The sequence below is a fragment of the Labrus bergylta genome, chromosome 3 (genome assembly GCF_963930695.1).
Source record: "Labrus bergylta chromosome 3, fLabBer1.1, whole genome shotgun sequence".
Classification (NCBI taxonomy): Eukaryota; Metazoa; Chordata; class Actinopteri; order Labriformes; family Labridae; genus Labrus; species Labrus bergylta.
Window position 1 is genome coordinate 26,247,242 of NC_089197.1, and position 24,347 is coordinate 26,271,588.

At 38.9% G+C, this 24,347-nt stretch overlaps 1 protein-coding gene across 1 annotated transcript; it reads left to right on the plus strand.

Annotated features, from left to right (window-relative positions):
- Window positions 1–2,586: 2,586 nt before the first annotated feature.
- On the plus strand, window positions 2,587–24,326 carry hk1 (hexokinase 1). Its single transcript, XM_020630025.3, has 21 exons — window positions 2,587–2,967; window positions 9,823–9,985; window positions 12,360–12,508; window positions 12,603–12,722; window positions 12,933–13,028; window positions 13,171–13,270; window positions 13,511–13,694; window positions 14,437–14,592; window positions 14,709–14,796; window positions 15,055–15,200; window positions 15,429–15,621; window positions 15,726–15,837; window positions 16,377–16,525; window positions 19,746–19,865; window positions 20,088–20,183; window positions 20,275–20,374; window positions 20,468–20,651; window positions 20,848–21,003; window positions 21,210–21,297; window positions 21,671–21,816; window positions 22,376–24,326. Exons 1-21 carry the CDS (start codon window positions 2,905–2,907, stop codon window positions 22,521–22,523), a joined length of 2,757 nt encoding a protein of 918 aa, XP_020485681.1. The 5' UTR covers window positions 2,587–2,904; the 3' UTR covers window positions 22,524–24,326.
- The last annotated feature ends 21 nt before the right edge of the window (window positions 24,327–24,347 follow it).

The following is a 24,347-nucleotide window of genomic DNA, read 5'->3' on the forward strand; positions in this document are numbered from 1 at the left end:
GATGCCACAATGATATAGATTTTGATCCACTTGATCGATGGAAAACTTTATCAATGAAGGTAATTAAGTTATCTGCATGGTATATTAATCTGGAGGATTTAACACTGCCAGGGTTATTTGTGAACGTGTAACTGCTGGTGGGATTAGTTATGATCCAGTTGTTGTTGAAACTGGAGTTGTAAGGAATGAGAAATAGAAGTATACTTGTGCATCTGCAGAGAGACGCTTCAAATAAATTCTGGAAATGGATGATGTACTGAAGATGGAGGGCGCTGAGCATAATTACGTAAAATATAGTGTGCTATCCATACTGAGGGGATATGAGACATTAGAGACTAGAGAGAAAAAGAGCATCTCATTGAAGAGACTGTCTCACAATAGCCATTATGATATGAACACATTTAATAATTTTAGCTTTTTTTTTAAACTCACCACATTTGACTAAATATTCACAATGACCTATATAACGAATACTTGAGAATTTACCAGCACTGTAGCAGAAAGGTAAGTATTTAGTGATTAAGAGAAGACTTCAGTGACTAATAAGAGCTGAAGCTGATGGAAGTTTAAAGAGGGATTTTTTGGTGTGATTCAATGCATAGGTCACCAAATATAGAAAACATGAGGTATTACATTAAATCATATTCAGATCAATTTACTGGAGAGAAACCGAATGAATTCTCTGAAACATCAGCCTCAGGTGACATGCTTCACTGCAGACCAGTCAGTTTCAGCGCAATACAACAAGTCCAGACAGGTCATCAGGTGGGATTTATTTGTGCAAGAATGCTGCCAAAAATTGAGCAGGTAAATGATTGCCAGAAAAAATGCTGTGAGATAACAAAATATTAAAATAACTAATAATTTACTTATTGAATATTAAGATGCCAGGAGGATTGGTTTCTCAATAGTGTGCGGGTAACATAGATCATTGTATCTGTTATGTTCAATTAACATTTTTTCTTAATCCTCATTAAACCATAAAGCCTTTCATCATGATGATTCTTTCATATTTGCACACCATGTTGTTGGGTTTGTTCACCAACATACCAGAAGCTTATACTTTATGTCACTACAGCAGTAATGACATAAATTAATCTCTGTTACACATGTAGTGCTACTAGTTGACATTGGACAATTAGCTTTCTTCAAGTTGTGATTCTTACCTTGAAAGACGCTTTAAAGAGGGGGTGCAGTTTCATGCTAGGGTTTGTGAAGGTGAAACTAAATGAAAACTGTGATGATTATATTACAATGTAACTCATTCATGTTGTGTTCAGGGGCCAAACATAATGTTTCTGGGCCCCAGGCCACCCTTTGAGAAACTTTAGTGCAGTGTGAATGGCTCAAGGCATGGAGTCTCATATGACGCAAACTTCAAAAGGTTTTTTTTGTATTCTGTCTTGTAATGAAATGAAATGAAATGAAGAGAGATACAAATACTGCAATAGATAAAACTTTTTGGTTTTGGGTTTTACATTTTTTTATGTTAATTTAATCATACTGATCATAGTTTACTAAATTACATTTTATACCATAAATTAAAGTAAACCAATGTAGTGTCCTTTTTTTGTTTCGATTGACATTATTCTGGCTCTCTCTCGATGTTTTATTCTGTTAAAGATGCAGTCATATCTTGACTTCAGCTGGTTTTGAACTGACCCCGTTTACTCACTTTGTGTCTCTGCTGCCTAAGTATTAAGGTGGAATTAATGACACAGCCCACATTGTGAGTGTATAAAAAGTATTACTGGCCCTCTATGTCTGTGGTTGTTTTCATTAGAGTCCAGACTACACACAGCTGTTGTTGTGATGATGTCACGTCTGTCTGGGAGGACAGTGGAGCCAGAGAAAGTGAGTGTCAGTCTAATTGGTTTGCTCTCAGAATGATGGAGAGAGAGAGAGGGAGCGATAGTAAGTGAGAGACAGACAGACAGACAGACAGACAGACAGACAGAATAAATTCCCAGAGCAACATCATATTCCCTGTTTTTTGTATTAACAGTAAAAAAAAGTTCAATATTCTATCATATGTGATAAAGGAAAGAATCCATCCCCAAATTTTACGCCCTGAAAACTGAGATCCAACCAGAGTGGGAAACCCTCCATGACTGGCAGATCCAGTTTGTGAAAGAAAAAAAAAACCTACTCTGCAACAACCCCACATAACTACTTTTTCTGAGTGTGCCCTTCAAGGCAGAAGCACACTCAAACACCCTCTCACACAGATTCTTCTGCTGTCAATAGCCATATTTCGGACTCATTTTACAACAGAGTTAGTTATGTTCTTACTGCAAGCTGAATGGTATGCAACTTTATAACTTCCTTCAAACAGTAGAGCCCAAATTCCCTCCTCACACACTTAATTATGCAGGCTCCTCTCTCTCTTCCTGCCTCCTCCATCACTGCAGTTTGCCTCCAAGGCGTCAGCAGACCGGCAAATGGTTGAAAAGAGGATGTGGCACTCAACCCCCCTACAGAGGCTCCCACTCTAGCCAATAAAATGAGGCGCTGAAGGAGAAGGGGCAGGGCTTGAGATCTGATCCTCCCTGCTCCTCTCTCTCTTTCTCTCTCTGCCTCCTGCAGCTCAACTTGCTGTCTCACTCATGCTTCCTGGCTTCACTCACATGCACAGAGAAAGAGAAGAGCTGTAGAGTCTCAGGCGCACATGAGGCAGCTCTGTCTATTTTAAACTACAACAGGCTGGACTATTCCTTTTCCAGCTTATTACAGATTACATGAGCAAGAGCCGAGTTTTAGCTATTTTTATTTGTTCATTTTCTGTTTTGGATTTTCCTCCATCTGACTTGAGGTGGCCGTGTGTGTCTGTGTGCCCGTGTGTAACAGAACGAGTGTGAGTTGGAGTGAGTCTGTATGTGAGTGTAAGAGAATAAAGGGACAAGGATGATTGCCGCCCAGCTTCTTGCCTATTACTTCACTGAGCTGAAGGATGACCAGGTTAAAAAGGTGAGTGCTTCCTGGTTCTTCTACCTCCATCTTTGAAATGATAGGTTGTAGAGAAAAAGCAGATGTTGAAAGGAGAGGAGGGCATGACTTTGTAGAGGTCATAGAGTTTACTCATACTGCTGTCATCTTAACACAGCTGTAAAACTGTGGTTTTCCACTACAGCACATGTTGGGAAATCTTTTGATTTGTGATGCATCTCTTTCAGGAAGTGAACAAAAAACGAAGCGCATGTTGGGAAAGAACCGAAAGCCAAAAGGCTAATTGAGATGTGACAAACAGCAGAGGTGTATTTCTGTATTATGATGTGTTAGAAGACATGACACACAGGCGTGTGATACGTGCTATGTTGTGAGCTGTGAGAGGTGTGGCAAAGAGGAGGAGAGAAGAAGTGAGAGGTGATGATGAAAGGACTGATGTACAGTGGGATAAGAAGGTAGAAGTGGATTAAGTGCCAAGTCAATATAGGGGTCACTAAGTTTCTTTTATGTTCTCTTTAAAATGATCCTCTCACTTTCACTTTTCTCAGTACAGCTTCGAGAAAGGAAGAGGAGACAGACTTCAGCTCTCATAATTTTTAGCTTTAAGTTTAATTGACAGTCCAAACTGAAACGTATTGGGGTTGTTGTAGCTCCCTTTTCCACTTAAATATTGTCCATCCAATAAGATGTCATGTTGACTCTTATTCCTGTATCATGTGCATATTTTAATATGCACATATACAGCTTGACTGTAATATGAAGAAGTTGAAGGTGAAAGAGGAAAACATGACGTTTAGACTATGAATGTAAGTCTTTCATACTTCTCAGCTGAGCAGCCCCCGCTGTAAAGCCTCTGGCCCAAAACTGACCAGACCAGTTTTAGTTACCCTGAGAGAAATGTTTGTGTGTAACCAAAGTCACTCAGACCTTAACGCTTCCCTGAACCTCTTAGATGAATACTATGAAATAATATTGCCAGGAAACCTGCAAAGTACTATCATGTAAACTAACGTTAGACTGGGTCAGAGGAAGATGAAATACTCTCAGAATCCCTCATGTGTGGTCATATATATATAGATTTTTTTAGTTACATCATCACATTTATTTTATTTTATTGTTAATCTTAAAGCCCTGTTTTAACATGTGCTTTATAATTCTCATTATGGTCTAATGTCACTTTAAGGTTACTTCCTGATGATGTCACATGTCATAAGGCAGATTCTGGCATGTCTGTTTCCCTGTAGTAGTGGAAAAAGTTATTGGTTCTTTCTCCATTTTCTTTACTGCTTGTTTCCTCAGTTCATTTGCATTGAGCAATCTTTATTCCTACAAAAGAGATTCACAAAGCTGTAATTCTCAGGTGTACATGTTTGCTGTGCAGTCAAATAGAGTCTGTTAAAGTAAAAGGCATTATCAGCAGCCAGGATCTGATGTAATACAACACATCTCCCTCCCTCTAACTCTAACTCTTCTCCTCTCCCTGCTTGACTAAAATAGGCCAGCTTTGAACCATGTGACCGTAGGTGACTGGAGAAGAAGGCTTACACACAATTACAATGACACACCTACACACTTAGCCAGGTGTGTCTCTATTTACAAAGAGCAGCAACGTCTAGTTGTAAAATTTTGAAACACACTTGAATTTAAGCACCCTCAAAAGAGAATATAGACAATCTCATCACTGATGTGTTTTTACAGATAAAACATGTGTATGTGCATTTGTCAAAGTGCCTCAATCAGCTGAGTGTGTCTCCTCTTCACTCACTCCTCTGCAGTGTCCTTGACTGCACTCTTTGACACACAGTCAGCGCGTAGCGGGCACCCAAAGCAGCGTTCAGATAGATAGATAGATAGATAGATAGATAATTTATTGATCCCGAGGGAAATTCAAAGCATCCAGTTGCAGGTTACAAGACGTACATGACATGAAACGTTCATTCAGTGTGTGTAAGCTAGAGGAGGAAAAAAGGAAGGTACAGGAGAGGGCAGTGTGGAGGACAGTACTTTTCCACATGGCGGGGCTGTGTGTGACCAACATCATGGACATATACACACAACAGAGTCGGGTTTCAGGGCTTCCTCAAACAGTGTGTCAATGACGTGGAAAAGGAGGCATTGTTGAGGGGAGGAATGCAAACAGAAAGGAGAGAGAGAAGGAGAAAAGGGAGGGGGAAGCAGAGGGCAGAAATAGAGAGAGTGATCTCTTCCTGAAACTTAAGCCTTCTGCGGGCGTTGCCAGAGAAAGTTGTGTCAGAGGTGTGTTTGGGGGAAACATGGCCCTTACAGACTCGTGTGTCCAAAGCATACAGGCTTCAGGTCGCCTCACCAGGGAATGTCATTTTGCTCCGCATTAAACTCTGATTTTGGTTGAAAATCTTATCATAAAACTAAGAAAAGTTCAATATTTCCTCTGACAGATAAATATATATTATGTTCATTGTGCACTGTATTCCCTCTACAAGCAACAGCAGAGATACTGTATCCCTCAGAGCAATGTGAGATCAGATGATGAAGAGCAATGCTAAAGTGCTTAGTCATGGTTTTTAAGCTGAGGAGTGCTGAGTCATTTGTCATTTCCTCCAGCAGAAACTAAATTGTGTCCTGGCTCAGAGAATCTCTTAGCTTTTATAGACACATATGGACAATGGCTGCTTTTAATCCCCTCTGTAACCTGTCACATCCCTGGTCAGCTGGGAGCACTTTGTTATTTAAGTAGACTGGCCAAGAAGGCATTCTCATTCAATTAGCTTATTAGGAACACATTCTTATTTTAACCCGGTCATTTGAATACAAATTGAAGTGCTTGATGCATCATATAAACTGGTGACCTCACAGAGGACAGAGACTGCATTTCCACTGCAGGAAATTTCTCGAGGGGACTAGGAACTTTTGAAGACCATTAATACATTTCCTCGCAGAGACCAAGGTTCCAACACAGTCCAAAGCTATTTCTAGGGCTGTCTTTGTTAACCTTGATGCAATTAAGGTGAGAAATTAATGCATACATTTTTTTTAAATAGTGTTCACTGGAATCAAAAATATAATCCCAAGCTATTTTGTCCCTTTTGTTTGCTGCACCAGTTGATGGAAAACAATGACCCAGTGTGCGTTTTGATGGCTAATTTCACTTTTCTTTAACTCCCAGATGGCTCAGTTGAAGAGTCAAAAGTAAAATGCAATGTATAATATATGCACTAACATGTAACAGTGTTATACTTTCAAAAACAAAAAACAAAAAAAGCACCGTATTTCAGCGAATAAGCAGCTTTGAAGCGGACTCCTGTACCTCAATGTCATGGTGTCAGACCACACTGAAGTGACACTTAAATAATAATAATGATAATAATGATAATAAACAATAAATATAAAGGTCAAGATCATACTGTAAATTATTTTGTATTTATTTGGTTCCCAAAATGAGACATCGACAAGAATTGCCTTACATTGTTAATACTTAAAGGTCACATATTATACTAGTTTACAGCCAGTTTTAAAGTTTTAAAGTCTCAGAGCTCCCCAAACAATGTATGTGAAGTATGCGAAGAATCCAATATTTATGATCAAAAAGTGCACATTTCAAGGATTAATCATCACTCAATGTCGAGCTATAATGTACCATATTCATATACAGGCAATGGTTGTTATGCAAAGGTAAAATGGAATTGTGATGTGTTCTTGAATTAGCATTTCTTGAGGACATGGTTACCTTGAATGAGCATCAGCCTCAAGAAATTTCTGTTAGATGAACTGAATCACATCAGCGAACTAAAACAGTGATCCACAAACTGCACAGAGCTGCAGACTGAACTATTGATTATCAATGGAATCACCAGGACTTCCAGCCATTCCACATTACAGGGATCATTTGCTCCGACGTCACTGTCATAAAGATTGAACATAAACAAGTTGTTATTTAAAGAGAAGTGCAATGTTTCTGTATAGATATGTGCATAGCTTGAATTAGTGCATTTTTCTTGATTGTCTGTAATCTTGTGCAGTATAATTGAAAGAAATAGATGCTGGGCAGGCTGTAGTGTCATTGTGCATGTTGAAGCACAGATGTGTCAGTGTTTTAAAATGTCTCTAAACCTCAGAGAAAACACATGTAAGGTTTTCTGTATTCTGTTATGATCCATTAGGTATAGAGTACAAACACATCTTACTTCTTGAGTTTTTGATGGTGAGAGGTCACTTTAACTCAGCTGTGGGCTCCTGTATGACAAGACGATGTGTTAATGAACTTTCAAATCATAAGGAGATGCTACATTTAGACAGATTATATGGAATTTACCACCTGCACAAACAGAGAAGATAACATCTGGACAACGTTCTGCTCTGTTGATGTCAATTCAACCTGTTTATACCATTCAGCATGGATAATCAGATCAATAATGTCTGTGGAACCTTCCAGTTGTCATTTAATGTATGATGAAAGCCAAATTGACAGCCTGGCAGAGTCCCTTTTATGTTTCATTGATGTTTCTTTTTCTATAGATCTTTCATGAGCTGCTATTTGTCAATAATAATGTGATGTTGTTTTATGTGTAAACGTTGGTTGTATACCTCATGTCATAAAACTCAATTGACACACATTATATCCTGTTAGTACACTCACACCTAAACTGTCGCCATTGTCCTAAACCAGTTATAACCTTTGTGGAAAATACAGTTAATGTGTGACTCCTTAAACAGGAAGTTACAAAATTCCAGTGTGATGTCTGTTACAGTAAGAAGTAGGCTAATCCTGATACATTGTCACATGGACATCTGAGTAAATACAGGCATTATTCTTTGTCTATGTTAATCATGTTAGCATGTATGTTTAAATCACGCTGACCGTTTGAGTATTTTATCTCTGCACTTTATATCTAGCATATTCTTGTTGTCTTTGTCATGAAACCAATTGACGGTAATCCAGTTAAGGGTCCCACGAGGGACAGTAAGAGTTAATCCTCCTACAGTCATCTTGAACATGACATTTAACTTTGTGTCTGCTGCTCACAAATGAAGTGAGTCTTTGCTTTATAAGAGAGTGTGATGCAACAAAGGATTTCACCAAGATTGTTTAACATCCTGTTCTGTAAGGCCAGAGACCTCAGACTGTTTTGTGTTGTATCTGTGACACGTTGTACAGTGTGCAGTTTTATCAGGTACTCTGCCTGCTTAAGATCTACAGCATGTTTAGACGTGCTGATTGGAACTTTCACCTATATGGCAGCGCAAGAAATCACTTTTTCATTCTGAGTGTTAACACAATCAAAAGACTGCCTGAAAGCAGATGAAAAGAAAAATAGGGCCTAAACATTAAAAGCCTACTGTGAAGTAATGGTACAGGCCTGTTCAACCTATACCTGACTAATGCATGGCTTATGCGGATTTAATGGGGGACATAGCCTATCAAACAATCATGGCACTTTGACTTTAAAATCTGTTCTAATAAAAAACTTAAAAGGCAGTAGGTATGCCTCTGGAAGGAACATCAATAAAGCCCATCATACTGAATGTATGTTTAATTTATAAATGTTTCATTTGATAATTTGTTTTAATTGAAGATCTTTCATATTTCTATTTCAGCTATGGTTCTAATTTCAGATAGGCTATATTAAAAAAAACAGGAGTCTGTCTGACATAAACAATCACGTTACTGAGTATGCTAATTTACTGCACTTAGTCATGGATTAAATCGAGTAATTCATCAAAGAGGCAGCATTGTCATTTGAGTTGGTTGTACCATTATGTTGTATCTGTCGCTGAACCAAACAAATAGTAACGTAGGTTACACACTCAACCAATCAGAGGGAGTCCTGAACGCATGCGCATCTTTTATCCAATCAGACGAAGTCTTTGCTCACCCGCCAGCTGTCCACGTTAATTATCTTCGAATTGGTGACGACTCGGTGTCACACGATGGCGTCCATTGGAGGAAACAAGGAAAACATGGCTGATGGAAAGACTGTTGAAAATGAACCACGTTGCTGATATGTTGAATTATTATCGATTTAGAGGATGCAACGTGTTACAAACACAGGCGGCCAACAGTTTAATACGTGTTGAGGAGCTAAAAGTCCTTGGAGCAGTAAGTTAAAGCCCAGATAATATCTCTTCATGTCTGTTTCCCAATACTTGCAGTTTGTGCAGGTCAACACTGTTTTGTACCTTCATGGTGACAGGACTTTATTTGAGACTCTCTTACTCCATCACTGTCATAGACCTACCTGATGTGTCTTACCCTAAATAGAGTCATAAGTCATCTCCATCTTTGCAGCATTACTGCCTGGATTGAGTAGGCCTCTTCCTGGTCTAACTTTGAACCCCACTGGTGATGCTGTGCTTTTATTACATTATGACAACTGTATATTAGGTGTATCAAAAGAATATCCACAGTTGTTTCGCAGTAAGGCAATAAACTAGGCCCTTTTATGAGTGACTGTATTACTTTGATAACTTGAGTTTTATTTCAGTCAGGTCAAGAAGTGTAGCTATCGTCATTGATCAATGAAACCCAATATGATGGGGACATCATATTCACTGTCTAACTTTGCTCCCAAAAAATAAAGGCAATGTTATTTGCAAATACAGTAAAACTCTGTCACTTACAGTAATACACTGAAAGGTAATTAACCAGTACACGCATGTGTGAATGGGTTTGGGTCTGGATGGTATTGTGTGGCTCTTGGTATTGATCAGAGGTGGAAAACAATTGGTATGATATTCTGTGTGGGAATAATGTGTTCTTCGGTAGATTGTTGCATTATTTTGTAGAAGATTTTTTTTTTTTTTTAATTGCCCTTTTCAGTTCACAAGACGGTGCTGTGTTATATTCGAAAGAAGAACAGCTTAAATTTGAAGATAACAGACTTGTTTTTCTATTCACAGATTGATAAGTACCTGTACTCCATGCGTTTCTCTGATGAGACGGTACTGGACATCACACAGCGGTTTCGGAGAGAGCTGGCCAAAGGACTTGGTCGGGACACTAATTCCACTGCTGCACTGAAGATGCTGCCAACATTTGTACGGTCAATCCCTGATGGATCAGGTTAGTTACTCTAACCCTTATTGTAAATATAGTCGGGTAATCTGAAACCAAACGGTTGAAGCACTTTATGTAATGAAATCAGTATCAACACAGGTTTGCCTATTTTATCTCTTTATAAATAAATCAGCAAGATTAGGAATCTAAGTAAGCTTTAAAATACCTTATTTACACTAATAGATATGTCATCATGACCAATGTTTGTCAACATGGAGCTTTAGATCCCAGTCGGCATTTAAAGAGAAAACGATTGACAAACTCTTGCAGACATAGCCACATAGATGAAGATAGTGGGAATTAATGGATACTGGGCATTAATGGATACTGGGCATTAATGGATAATGGGCATTTACAGTAATCTAAATGCTCGTGTACTTGCATTACCTTGTGAACTGAACGAGTACTCAGATACTCACTGGTTATATAGTTTTTTACTGTAAAAAACAAAAAGTCAGACACGGACCTCTTGGTGGTCCTCTTAAGTTTTCTGTGGTGTGTCTCATCAGTACTGTGTGTCTGGAGGACGGCAGTCTTCAAAGCCCTGTTCTGAATGAGAGCTGAGAGCTGTCCAAGAGTCTGTAGGAACACACATAGAGCTGTTTTGCACAATTCTGCTGCATCTTTTCCACTCACGTAGCTGTTGTTCTCCCTAATGGTGTCTTGCACTCCTGCTGCACAAATGCCATCAGCTCCTTCCATAAAACTTAATTGGAGCATATTTCCAGTAACTGTTATTTTGTTATCAGCTTGTCTGGACATGAGTCATCTTCTTCTCTGGTATCATCACAATGACGTCTCTGCTGGTTTCTCCTTGTGCTCTAAACTCATTTGGCTTAGTTGGTTAAACATTGAATTAGTATTTCTATGATAGGCGTGAGGTATTTATGAGACTGTAAGAAAGGTGTATATAAGCATACTCCCTTGAATACAAGGTAGCGTATTAGTCACATAGTGATCTTGTGAATGGTGAATAAATGGCTCTGTTACATTTCAGTCACTAAATATTACTTACTGTATGTCAGTGAGTGCGGAGGAAAAGCTGCAGCCTGTCAGTGATTATAGGGACTGTAATATTGAGTTTGTTTGTATAGTTTGCGTAGGCTTACAGAAGCTTTGGCAGGGGAATGGAAAAAGCCTGCATCAGTTATCTCTAATTATAGTTATTTTATTATGCACAGATAACGCCTAACATAATTACAGTGTGTGTCCTCACTCTGTGTCTTTTATTCCTACGGACGAACAGAATAACAAAATAAATTAAAAAAAATGGAAAGACTGGAATTAAAAAGAAGTACCATGATTGCACCTGCCTGTAGTTGTTTCTACTAGCTACTCTGCTTTACTCACATTCCTTTCTGATTAAATATCTCTGACCTGACCTTGTGTTCTGATCTGCAAAAAAAAGTTGCAACAGCATATCATTAAAATATGAAACTACACTGCTGGGTACTTTGAATTTATCTTATAAAAAATAGAACCTGTACTTAGAAACAAGTTTGACATTTCAGAGAAGTGTGTAAAAATGTAATCTTTGTAAGGTTGCCTCAGTCATCTGACTTGTATGACGTCTGTTATGTACTTTTTTAATGAGCACTGGAGTTGAAGAGTTACACTTTGATTTGTTAGTCCTGAATGACTTTGGATAATAGATTAAGATTAGATTTAACATTTGACATTAAGGGAGTAATCCTAATCACAGCTCAACAGCCATAGTCGCACAGCACACTGTCTACTCAATACAATGTTATCCAATTATGAAAATCAGGTTGGTTAGACAAAATAACTGCTTTCAATGTTTAGGACATGTTATTTTATCTGAGCCTGTCATTGTTTAAAGAACACAGTCCTCTAGTGCAGGTTCGCTACTTGCTTGCTCACAGTTGTAATGTGACTGTTGGATTTACTCATAAAGATTAAGATTTACTTTATGGCTCCCACAAGGGGAAATAAAGGTAATTTTTGATAAGCTCTTGATCTGGTGATATGGCTCCTGTCTTACCTGTGGTGTGGTTGAGCAATCATTAACCAATAACTGCACAGGAAGTTCAGCTTGCAGAAATGATCTTAGTGCATCTAAGATACACCTGCCAGCATACACATATAGAAACACTTAATGGATGAATATAGAAATAACCTTAGATTGTTTTCTAGATTAGATTAGTGAATTGAATGACTATAGTCCACAGCTTCAGCAGAAGAAAAAACAAAAGAAGCTTGCTAAAACAGCTTTTTGTTTCCATGCACATTATTTTGTTTGCTGCAAAATGTGACATTAGTCCCCTGTACAGTAATACTGAGCGCTGTATTTAACACAAACACTTCTGTCTGATTTTTCTTTCCCCGTCCTTTCCTATCTTTTGCCTTTCTGTCTTGACAGAGAAGGGAGACTTCATTGCGTTGGATTTGGGAGGCAGTAACTTTCGCATCCTCAGAGTCAAAGTGAGCCACGAGAAGAAACAGACGGTTCAGATGGAGAGTCAGATCTATGACACGCCAGAGGACATCATTCACGGCAGTGGAACACGGGTTGGTATTTAAGCTAAAATAAAGACAGAAATACACACACGTCTCTTCAGCTAGCCTAAAGCATACCTCCCCCTCTTTTCTACCTCTGTTCCAGCTGTTCGACCATGTGGCAGAGTGTCTCGGGGACTTCATGGAAAAACAAAACATCAAAGACAAGAAACTTCCAGTGGGATTTACCTTCTCCTTTCCCTGCCAGCAGACCAAACTAGATGAGGTTAGTTGAATACAAATTCAAGAGTAGTCTTCTTGATAGTACAGCTTTCTATATAGTCAACTCTTGTTTGTGACACATGTGACAGTGATTACCATGTTTGTGATTACCATGCAGTTCTGAAACACAGAGTTGTAACAGAGACTCTTTTGAGCATAAAATCTTTATTTTCTTTTATAACTTCCTTATGGCTCTCCAATCGTTTGTTTCCAGAGCTTTCTGGTCACATGGACAAAACGTTTCAAGGCCAATGGAGTGGAGGGAATGGACGTCGTCAAACTGCTCAACAAAGCAATTAAGAAAAGAGGAGTGAGTCTTGTCTTTTTTCTCATTTAGACTCATATAATGACAGACTTTAGCTCTGAAGTCTGAGGGCATCAAATGGTTCATTCTAATACAGTTTCATTCAGCAAGCCTGTTAAAATACATTGTTATATATGTGCACTTTTAGGACTATGACGCTGACATCATGGCAGTTGTGAATGACACTGTGGGAACGATGATGACTTGTGGATTTGACGACCAGCGCTGTGAAGTCGGCATTATCATCGGTACTACAGCTAAGTGTATTTGAAAGGACGAGGGATCAATTGCATTCAAAATGTATCGTATTGTTTTAAATTAGACTCTGAGAACCAATCAAGAAGCAAAATGGCAATTGTATAGCTTATTTAAAATAAGCTGTGAGTACCAACCACTTTGTATTTATCAAGAAAATAACTGCTGTCAGTTAAAATGATAAACATAACAAATGTTAGATATAAATATACGGGTGTTTTCTTTGTATTTAGGTACTGGTACCAATGCCTGCTACATGGAGGAGCTGCGTCACATTGACCTCGTGGAGGGAGACGAGGGCAGGATGTGTGTGAACACTGAGTGGGGAGCTTTTGGAGATGACGGCAGGCTGGAGGACATCAGGACAGAGTTTGACAGAGAGATAGACAGAGGATCCCTGAACCCCGGAAAACAGCTGTATGTCAATCTGAAACTAATTCATACAGACTTTTTCATTCCTGAGATGATATTAATAATCTGATATTTTAATAATCCTGCAATGGAACCACAGAGTCTGCTATAATTAGCTCTCAGTTGCTCACACAGTTTTTATAAGGTGTTCTCTGTAGGATAAAGCTCAAAACAATTTGAATCATCCATATTTCCTTATATCACAACAAAAAACATAACAATAAACAGGTATTGATTACTTATTTGAATTTGTATAAATGTACCTACAATCCTGCTGTTTAAGAAGAATGCAGCTCATTTGAAATGATCCTGTGTTTACAAAACATGGAGAAGAAGTCCTGTTCTCTGTTAAAGATAAACTTTATTGATCCCGCATTTGGGGAAATTTCTGTGTTACAACAGCGCAAAAACAGTCGTATAATTAGTAAATAGCAAAAAGTTAAAAAACAAACATTTACATTAATTAAATAAAGCAAGAAATTACAATAGAGATAAAATAATGAGAAGAAGAGAAGAAAAGACTCCTTGTTGGCTCTCTGTCAGCTCCTTGTTTTCTAAAAACAGTTTGGTGCCTGTAGGCTCACCATAATGCAAGGATGCACATCATCATAAAAACTACTGCTAAAAACTATAAATACTATGGTACACCAAATATCATTAGAAACTATGGTAAAACAGATTAGTCCAGAGCATAGGACATTTAACCAATATAATTTAAGGTTCCATTTTCTGTTCCTTTGTATGATAGATTTGAGAAGATGGTCAGTGGTATGTACATGGGGGAGCTGGTTCGTCTCATCCTAGTGAAGATGGCGAGAGAGGGCCAACTGTTTGAGGGAAGGATCACACCTGAGCTGCTCACAAAGGGGAGGATTGAGACCAAACACATCTCAGCCATAGAAAAGTGAGTCACACTACATTTCATTTCACTTGTTTCCTTAATGGAGCAGTTCTATAAAAACTTTGAATCATGTATATTTCTGCTGCATCACAGCTTCTCTCTCTTTGTTTTCTGTTTAGGAGTAAGGAGGGGTTGAACAAAGCCAAAGAGATTCTTATCAAACTTGGTGTCGATCCTACCACTGAAGACTGTATTGCTGTGCAGCATGTGTGTATTACAATTGTTTTTGTTATTATTATTGTTGTTTTATTATTATACTTTTTTGAAGTATAATATTCAGTAATATTCAGTGTTTCTTTTTAGATGCTTCAATTACGAGACATGATCATAAAAAAATATAAACTACAGAAGTTTAAGTATCTGACCTGAGGTTGACTGAAAAAAAGTTGATTAATTCAGGTGCTTTCTGTTGATTAAATAAACATTTGAATGTGCTGATTGATAAATCGCTCTCCTCCTCTTCAGGTTTGTGCCATTGTGTCTTTCCGCTCTGCAAACCTGATCGCAGCCACACTGGCAGGCATCCTGATGAGGATAAAGGAGAACAAAGGAGTGGCACGACTGCGAACCACTGTAGGCATTGATGGATCTCTATACAAGATGCACCCACAGTGAGTCACCAAAGAATTTAATAAAATACCAAAATGTATGCTTTACGTAGTCTTATCAACACAAAAGATTTTTAATTGTATGTTGGTCATTGCTTTGTACCTTCCATAAAAGTGATCGAGAAATGGTGTTACACGTCTTACTGAATATCTGACATTATGTTAAGCATGGACTTTCTGTAGACCGCATTTCTTATTAAAAATGCTTATAAGAAGCCTTGTGTGTTTTAGATATGCGCGTCGTCTCCATAAGACAGTCCGTCGCTTGGTACCGGACTGTGATGTCCGGTTCCTCCTGTCAGAGAGTGGAAGTGGAAAAGGGGCCGCCATGGTGACGGCGGTGGCTTACCGACTTGCTGAACAGTCGAAACATATTGCCCAAACACTTTCTGAATTCCGCTTGACGAAAGAACAGCTGCTTGAGGTGAGGAGAGAAAGATTGTGAATGATGTGATTTATGTTTTCAGGCATCTGTCACTGTACAGGAGTTCACAACATCAGTTACATTTGGGGATTTCTTTTGTTTAGGTAAAGAACCGGATGAGGATAGAGATGCAAAACGGCCTTTCAAAGAGCACTCAGGACTCGGCTACAGTCAAGATGCTGCCAACCTTTGTACAAAGCACTCCTGATGGCACAGGTGATACACACAGGCTCACACACAAACTTACACATAAGTAGGTGTCTTTATGTTTAAGCTAGTGACTTTTATGTGTGGGCGTGAGCAACTGATATCATTACACAGCAGATAAGCAGCTTATTTCAGCTGACTAACTATGTCACATCTCTATGTGATTGACAGAGCTCTCAGCCAATAAAAATGCACAATCCCTGAACTGCACTGATGCCACTTTTGATCAAATTTCTTACCCTTGAGGAGTTTTTGTGCAACTTCAAAATGTTTTCATACTTGTTGCCACACAGCTATTTCTTTTCTATTTTATTATTGTGTTTTTATACCAGGGACCATTCACAATAAGGGATGTTATACAAGATAAGAAAAAGCGCTTCATGAATGAACATTTCAGGGGAAAAACCTATTCCTACCAAATATTAAATTCATATCCTCGACTTTTAATTTTGTTCTGTAAACAGAGTATATCTGTGAGGTGTTTTATACACGGCTACTGTTAAATTAATTAATCTTTTCCTCTATTTGTCTGCCTGCCTTTTATCCAGAACATGGGGATTTCCTGGCATTGGATTTAGGAGGAACCAACTTCAGAGTTCTGTTGGTCAAGATTCGCTCTGGCAAAAGGAGAACAGTAGAAATGCACAACAAGATCTACGCTATTCCTCTAGAAGTGATGCAGGGCACAGGAGAGGAGGTGAGAACTGTCAGCTGTCAGCCCTAAAATCTGTGGTGAAATGTTCAGGGTGACGCAGACAATGCACATGAGGGAAGAACATTGAACTAAACTGTGTTGGCACTGTAAATGTAAGGGTAGTAAGTCGTGTGGGAGGTCAGGGGTGTGATCCTTGTTGGCTCAGAGATAAGTAGATCAAAGGGAAGCATGGGAGAAGGTCGTGGTTAAAGGGAGTCAGAAATAGAGGTTGGTTAAGATTAGTGTTGAATTGACTGTCTGTAAAACAAAGATTTGAACTTGTGTTCTCTGACTGAAGCTTAACCTGTCTCGAACCTTTGGCCTTTCACCCTCACTCTCATTCCTCCCCCTGCTTCTCTGCCTCCTGATGTACATGGGACAAGAAAGTCAGAATAGAAATGGCACAGTTTTATAGTAATACCACAGATGTTTTTTCACTTATTTTACCTGACTCATACTTCCCCAGACAGTTCCCTTTATCTCGCACACTTCAACATTTTATGAGCATCTTGTGGCCTTATTAACCACTTCCTGCCATATTTCTTCACATCTTCAGAGTTTCAGTAGAATACTGCAGAGAAATAACCACAATCATAAGAAAAACAGCAAAGGTAAAAAAGGTTTTTAAAAAAAAAGTAACAGAAAAGCTCAGTTGTGTGTGTGCTGTTCCTGAATATGATGGTTTACATTTCTTAGATACTTTGCACATGAAATACCTCTATATGTAGTGGCAGCAGGATGAGTAAATTGAGGCAAATTAAGTAACACAATCAGCAGGAAAGAGAAAAATGAGAATGGGAGAGAAGGGAGGGTAGATGTGAGGAGGGCTACCGATCAAGAGTGTCTTTTCAATGATTCCTGAACCGTGCATCTGTTTTTTTTTCTAGTTTTAGAACTGACTTAAACCTTGTGAATCCAGCACGATTGAGATGGAGGGGTTGATGATTTCCAGCTAAATAAACCCGCAGACTAACAATGTTGGGAATGCTTTTAAATCTGATTGATGCCTTGATATTCTACTGTTGCTAGGAGCAACCCCAAAAGTTGTCATGATGAGATGAGATGAGATTCAACTTTATTGTCATTACACATATACAAGTATAGAGTAACGAAATGAGGTTTGGCATCTCACCAGAAGTGCAAATAAGCAGAAAGTGCAAGAGTCAGTGCTATGTACAGTAATTACAAAATTTACAGATGTAGACTAAAAAAAGTGAATTATTAGGTATATCTGGATGGCTGGATTAATGGGATGCTATAAATATAAATAAATGCTATAAATAAGTAATGCTACAAAATAAGTGTATTCTTAGGATTATAATATACAGATTAAGGTGCAGTGAGCATGCTATACTAATAATATACAGATTAAGATGCAGTGAGCATGCTATACTAATAATATACAGATTAAGGTGCAGTGAGCATGCTATACTAATAATATACAGATTAAGATGCAGTGAGCATGCTATACTAATAATATACAGATTAAGGTGCAGTGAGCATGCTATACTAATAATATACAGATTAAGATGCAGTGAGCATGCTATACTAGTTTACAGATAATATAAAGAATATGGACATAATATGAACATACTATAATACAATAATACAGATGGATGAGAGATGTGTGTGTGTGACCAGGAGGAGTGGTGGGGGGATGATGGGTGTGAGGTGATATGCAGGGGAAAGGGGGGGGTCAGCAGGGGGCGGAGAGAGAGAGGGAGAGAGAGAGAGAGAGAGACAGAGTTCAGAGTTCGGGGGGTAGAGTTCAGTAGAGAAACAGCTCTGGGGAAAAAGCTGTTCCTCAGTCTGCTGGTTCTGGTCCGGAGGCTTCTGAAGCGCCTGCCGGAGGGCAGGAGGGTAAACAGTCTGTGGGCAGGGTGGGAGGAGTCTTTAAGGTAGCCGCGCTATCGCCAGCCGATAGGGACTGGATCAACTTTCCTTTCACATATGAGGTTGTGTTGAAGATGTCTGACCAGAATTTGTTTATTTTTGGGCATGCCAAAAACCTGTGGTACAAAGTAGTAGGGATGATGGCATCTGATACAACTTGATGAACCAGGAAATATCCTCTAGTAAAAACATGTAGGTTGGTCTTATAAAGGAGAGGTGTTAAAACTCACACTACAAGAGTTTTTGCCCCTGGATAAAAGGAGAAATCTGGTTTACATCCTCGGCTGATATCACAGTTTGATCAAGTGAATTAAAGGTTTTACAGATCCAGTCCCAAACCTCCTAAATGGTTACAGACTCATCAAGGTGTCCCCATATTAGCAAAGATTTTAGATTTTAGATATAGGTTAAAAGCTGAATTACTGCATCGGTACTTCCTGAGCCAAACAAGGCACCCTGAGGCTAACATACAGCTAACTGAGTTACTGGATTATAAAAGTAGCTCGTTACTTTGGAAAGTAACTTTAGTTTTTTTGTTTTGGTTCAATACTAATTTTAGTGTACACATTTAGTGTTGCTGTGGCAGTGTGTAAGTAAACAACTCGTAAATGTCATACAACATTGTAGCCATTTTCAATTTGTAGGTATTTGGCTAATTAGTTCTCTGATGGCGACAGAATCAACAGTTTATTCATTTATTTTAATGGCGTTATAGAATTTGAAAAGTAACTAGATACCCTTTGTAATAGTGGAATAACCGTAACGTGTTCCTAAGTAATGTGTGAACCCAACACTGGAGATAAGGAGGTGTGATCAGAAGCACAACATGTTTGAGGTTTAATCCATCCTGAACAGTGTGGCATCATTCTTCCTTCATGTTTCAAAACAGGCGTAAATGATGCACCTTAAATGAGCCGTGTGAAAAGGGTTTATATCTGTCTCTGTAGAGTCTGGAGGAGTATCTCCTCTCTGTCAGTCAAGATGGGTCAAAGCCTGTCTCCCTGTGTTTGTGACTGCTTAAAGCTGTGTTGGTGCATGGAGCTGGGCTTATTATTGCATTTTGTACCATGTCTCTGTGTGTTGAACCTGGATAAGCCCCGCCCTTGATAGGGAACATGCAAGCAGAGCAGAGACATCGGTCTGATCAGTGAAACGAATAAAAGACAGAAAACTTTAAAAAAAAAAAAAACGTATTTAACAGTTCTTTATAATTGGACACTGTGAAGGCCTTGTGATTTCCAGTTGTACATTCAGTCATTTACACATTGCAAAAGTAAATGTTAATGAAAGACAAACTGCAGCTTTATATCGCTTGTCCTTTTCCCCCCAGTTGTTTGATCACATTGTGCACTGTATCAGTGACTTCCTGGACTACATGGGGATGAAGAACACTCGTCTTCCTCTCGGCTTCACCTTCTCATTCCCCTGCAGACAGACGAGCCTTGACGCTGTGAGTTCAGAGTCTTCCTTTCTTCCCGATTTTGCACAATATGTGACCTTGAACTTTCAAAAGTTAGACTTGGTTTTGGGTAAATTAGTTTGTTTGAGAGGCACGTGAGAAAAATGAATCTTTAATGTTTTCCCAAAATCTTTCTTCCCGATCAACCCAAGAACATAATTTTTTGAGCGCTGAGTGGACAGTTGACACCTTTTTTTTAATGTGTGCGTGCAGGGCATTCTGGTGACATGGACTAAGGGCTTCAAGGCAACAGACTGTGAAGGAGAAGATGTGGTTGGACTGTTGAGGGAGGCCATAAAGAGGAGAGAGGTAGAATACAACCAACCTGCTTTTTTAAAACTGTAAAAAAAAAAAAAAAGAAAAGTGTAATGTTACATCATATTGTGTGTTTCTTCTTAAGGAATTTGAGCTGGATGTGGTGGCGGTAGTGAATGATACTGTGGGAACCATGATGACCTGTGCCTATGAAGAACCTACCTGCGAGATTGGACTCATTGCTGGTTGGTTGCCCTTGTGTTGACTATTTTGGATAAATAATCTACGTTTTCCACTCATCTGAGTTCTGTCAATGTACTGTGTGTGTTTTATTAAAGGCACTGGCAGTAATGCGTGTTACATGGAGGAGATGAGGAACGTTGAGATGATCGAGGGAGATGAGGGGCGGATGTGTGTCAACATGGAGTGGGGGGCTTTTGGAGACAACGGATGCCTTGATGACATTAGGACAGAGTACGACCGTGCTGTGGATGACTTCTCCCTCAATCCAGGCAAACAAAGGTACCACACACACACACACACACACACACACACACACACACACACACACACACACACATGTATATTGCTGATGCTCCTCAAGTCAGAAACACCTGTTAGCATGTTAACCCTTTATTTCCTGGACTCCTATCCCTATATATGACTTTGATTATGTGTGGATGTATCTATATGTTTTTTTATGTGTGTGTTTTTATAGATATGAGAAAATGTGCAGCGGCATGTATCTCGGTGAGATTGTGCGGAACATCCTGATAGATATGACCAAGAGAGGATTCCTGTTCAGAGGACAGATTTCTGAAACACTGAAGACCAGAAGTATCTTCGAAACAAAGTTCCTCTCACAGATAGAGAGGTAAAGAATAGTGGGATGTGAAATGTGTTTATTTGACAGAATCACTGCCAGTAGTGGGCCCCCTTTGTCAAACAGCAACAAATCACTTTTCATATTTCCCTGTTCGGTAACAGATGCTTTTTAACAATAAACTTGAATCTTTTAGGTTGAATTATTATTATTTTTTACCTCTGCCAATTGTAATTTTGTTCTCTTTCTAACTCCAGTGACAGATTGGCTCTGCTGCAGGTGAGAGCCATCCTACAACACTTAGGGCTGGACAGCACTTGTGATGACAGTATCATCGTCAAAGAGGTAAGGCAAAGCGTTGTATCAAGTGCAGTACATATTACATATTAAAATATATTTCTTCAAATTGAATCATCATAATGTGTAGCATCAAATCCAGTCTATGCATGCCCTTTAATATTGCAGGATTGTTGTACTAAAAGTCATTTGTTTTGAGTAGGTATACCTACCTATTAAGTGATCAGTGGACGCTGAAAAAATCTGAACCCATAGTACATTGCTATCAGGCAGGAATATGTGACTTTACAAAAGCTGACAGAATGTTACATTATATTTATTCTCAATGTTTGTTGATTGATAGACTTTCTGGCTCAGCAAACTGTGGCACCAACAGTCTGCTAAGTGTTGCAATAATGATAAAGTTTTCATTGTAATACAGGTATGTGGAGCTGTGTCACATCGGGCAGCTCAGCTGTGTGGGGCAGGAATGGCGGCTGTGGTGGATAAGATCAGAGAGAACCGAGGTCTGGACCATCTGAACGTCACTGTAGGGGTGGACGGGACTCTCTACAAACTACATCCTCAGTGAGTAGAAAGACACTTTCACCTTATTTACATGACAACTGTTGGTCATCCCTGAGGTGAAACGGCCATTTAGAAAATATGCAAATATACATACAAACAAAGGCAAGCTCAACCAGTTGTGACAACTTTATTTTGAGTACATCCAAGACTTAACCACTTCTAGTTTTTCTTCTTTGACCAGTTTTACATTGATTCATAAACAGTACGGCTCTGAATTTACACCTGAACTCGATGCAGTACTTAACTTTTGTTTCAAAAACTCCTTTAACGAAACATTTATTTAAAGAATGTTATTTGTACCCTTTGGTCATGTTCGATGTAGCACATAGATTAAGCACATGCAGTAGATCATGTAACAGCTTGACATGTATTGTCATACAAGTATTAACATGTATTGTCATTTGTCATGCAAATACAGCAATGCTGTCTAACTTGTTATCATGTTTCTCACTGACTACCTTTTTAAAGCCAGATCTCCACCTTCTCAATGTTGCACCCAATCTGGCTCGTTTTTCTTCTTTTCTCTTTAATAATATGGCAAATGTTTTCTCTTTGCCAGTTTCTCGGGGATCATGCACCAGACGGTAAATGAACTGGCTCCTCAATGTAATGTCAACTTCCTGCTTTCAGAGGACGGTAGTGGGAAAGGAGCTGCACTCATCACAGCCGTAGGCTGCCGGCTGAGACAGGAGCTTAACAATAAATAGAAATGAACTCCTGTCTCACTGTTGACCCCTCACTTCTCTGTGTTCCTTCTCCGTCCACCTGCTCTCTCAGCCCCTTTTTTTTTTGTCCCTTCTCCTCCTTCATCGCACCAGTCCAGAAAATGCATTACGCTCCTGTGGCTGCATTAGCTCATCTATATGACACAGAGAGGAGATCTTCCTCTGCTGTATTAGCAGACTGTCAGGTACTGTGTTGTAATTAGTGTTTGTTTGATTAACCATCATAACAATACCCAGATTTGATCATTTTTTGTTATTTCTGAGTTGAAACTTCAGGCACATTTAGCTCCAGGGCAGAAAAAGTTCCATCACTCCTATAATGCTCCAATGAGCAGTTTATCATCGCCATCTAGAGGATCACTCTAATAACTGCAAACTGTTCAAGTAAAACAGTTGCAAGACAATAACCAAAGGCAGAAAAATATTTATTCTTGCAAAATGCTCAGTAGATGCAGGAACATAAAATAATACAGTTTTAGACCAAAATCACCAAAGTGGGTCTGCTGTATGCTTCTCACCACAGCCAGACATAAAGAGATATATGACATGATGTATGATAAAAGGGAATATTTTTGATTTAAAATGTTAATATCTTACCCAGATATAAAACAATGTGATAAATACCTTGTTGCTATTTATTTTATTTTTATATTTGGAGAGGTCGAAAATGTTACTGTTGCAATAGACTATTATTAGAGTCCCTTCAGTCTGTACCCATTCTTTAATGGAGTGTTTGATGAATCACATTAGTGCAGAAACAAGACATGCTTGATCTGCAGGGAACACCATGTCACATGCTTGCTGAGAATTTACATTTAGTGTAATTTATAACAGCAGTTTTATTCTACTCTAATCAAATCTACTGTAACATTTTCCCCAAGAACTGTTTTATTTTTGTAAGTAAAATATCTGGTTCTTGATACTAAGCACAACCAGGAGTTGATGAATAGAAGTTGTCGTTACTCCAGAGTGAGACTAGCTGATTATTGAAAAACAGCCATGAAACAGGACTGTGGTGCTAACATGGAAGTCAGTGGATCAAAAATGACAATACTGTATGAGAAGAATATTTAAAGGGAGGGAAACTTACAGGAGAATTTAAATATTTTGGAACTAAATTGTGTCCCTGTAGTCACTCACTGTAATTCACATGATCCTGCAGACTGGGGAGGGGGCTTAAGGGAACTGTTGTACACATTCTTAGGAAACATTCATGCAGAGTGAAATATTTATTTTTCTCTATATTCTTAAATAGTTGTATTATAACTATGATTGATGCTTATTAAGAAAGATGGAATCTTTCACTGGCTTTCTTCATTGTAGGGTCAAGCCTTTTTAAAACCTAAAACTTAGACTTCAACTAGTCAACTTGTTCCTATTTTAAGGTCAGGGCAGGTTACTGTTGTTGTTTAATGAGGGGTCTTCCACGTGCTGCTGTACATTTTACTGCCGTTGTCGTAAACCCAGTTGCAGTTGTGACGTGTGGGGATAGATAAGCATAGACCCACCCTAAAGCTAATGCATTTAGGGAATCCTAGAAATCACTGCAAACAAACTGAGCTTCCATTCCCACTATTACTCAAACGGCCAGAAGAAAAGAGGTCAGCCTCTACTGCAGGTTTTAAGCTACCCTGCCTTCAGACTTCCCTCAAATGTAGAAAACTGAAGCCCTCACACTCCACAGAAACTTAAAATCTCTTCATTTTCCTCTGCTGACAAACACAGACTGTATCCGTCCAACACTGTCAATCAAAGTCACTAAATAAAGACAAACCTGTGTCAATATACTGTGGTTGTTTTCTTCTC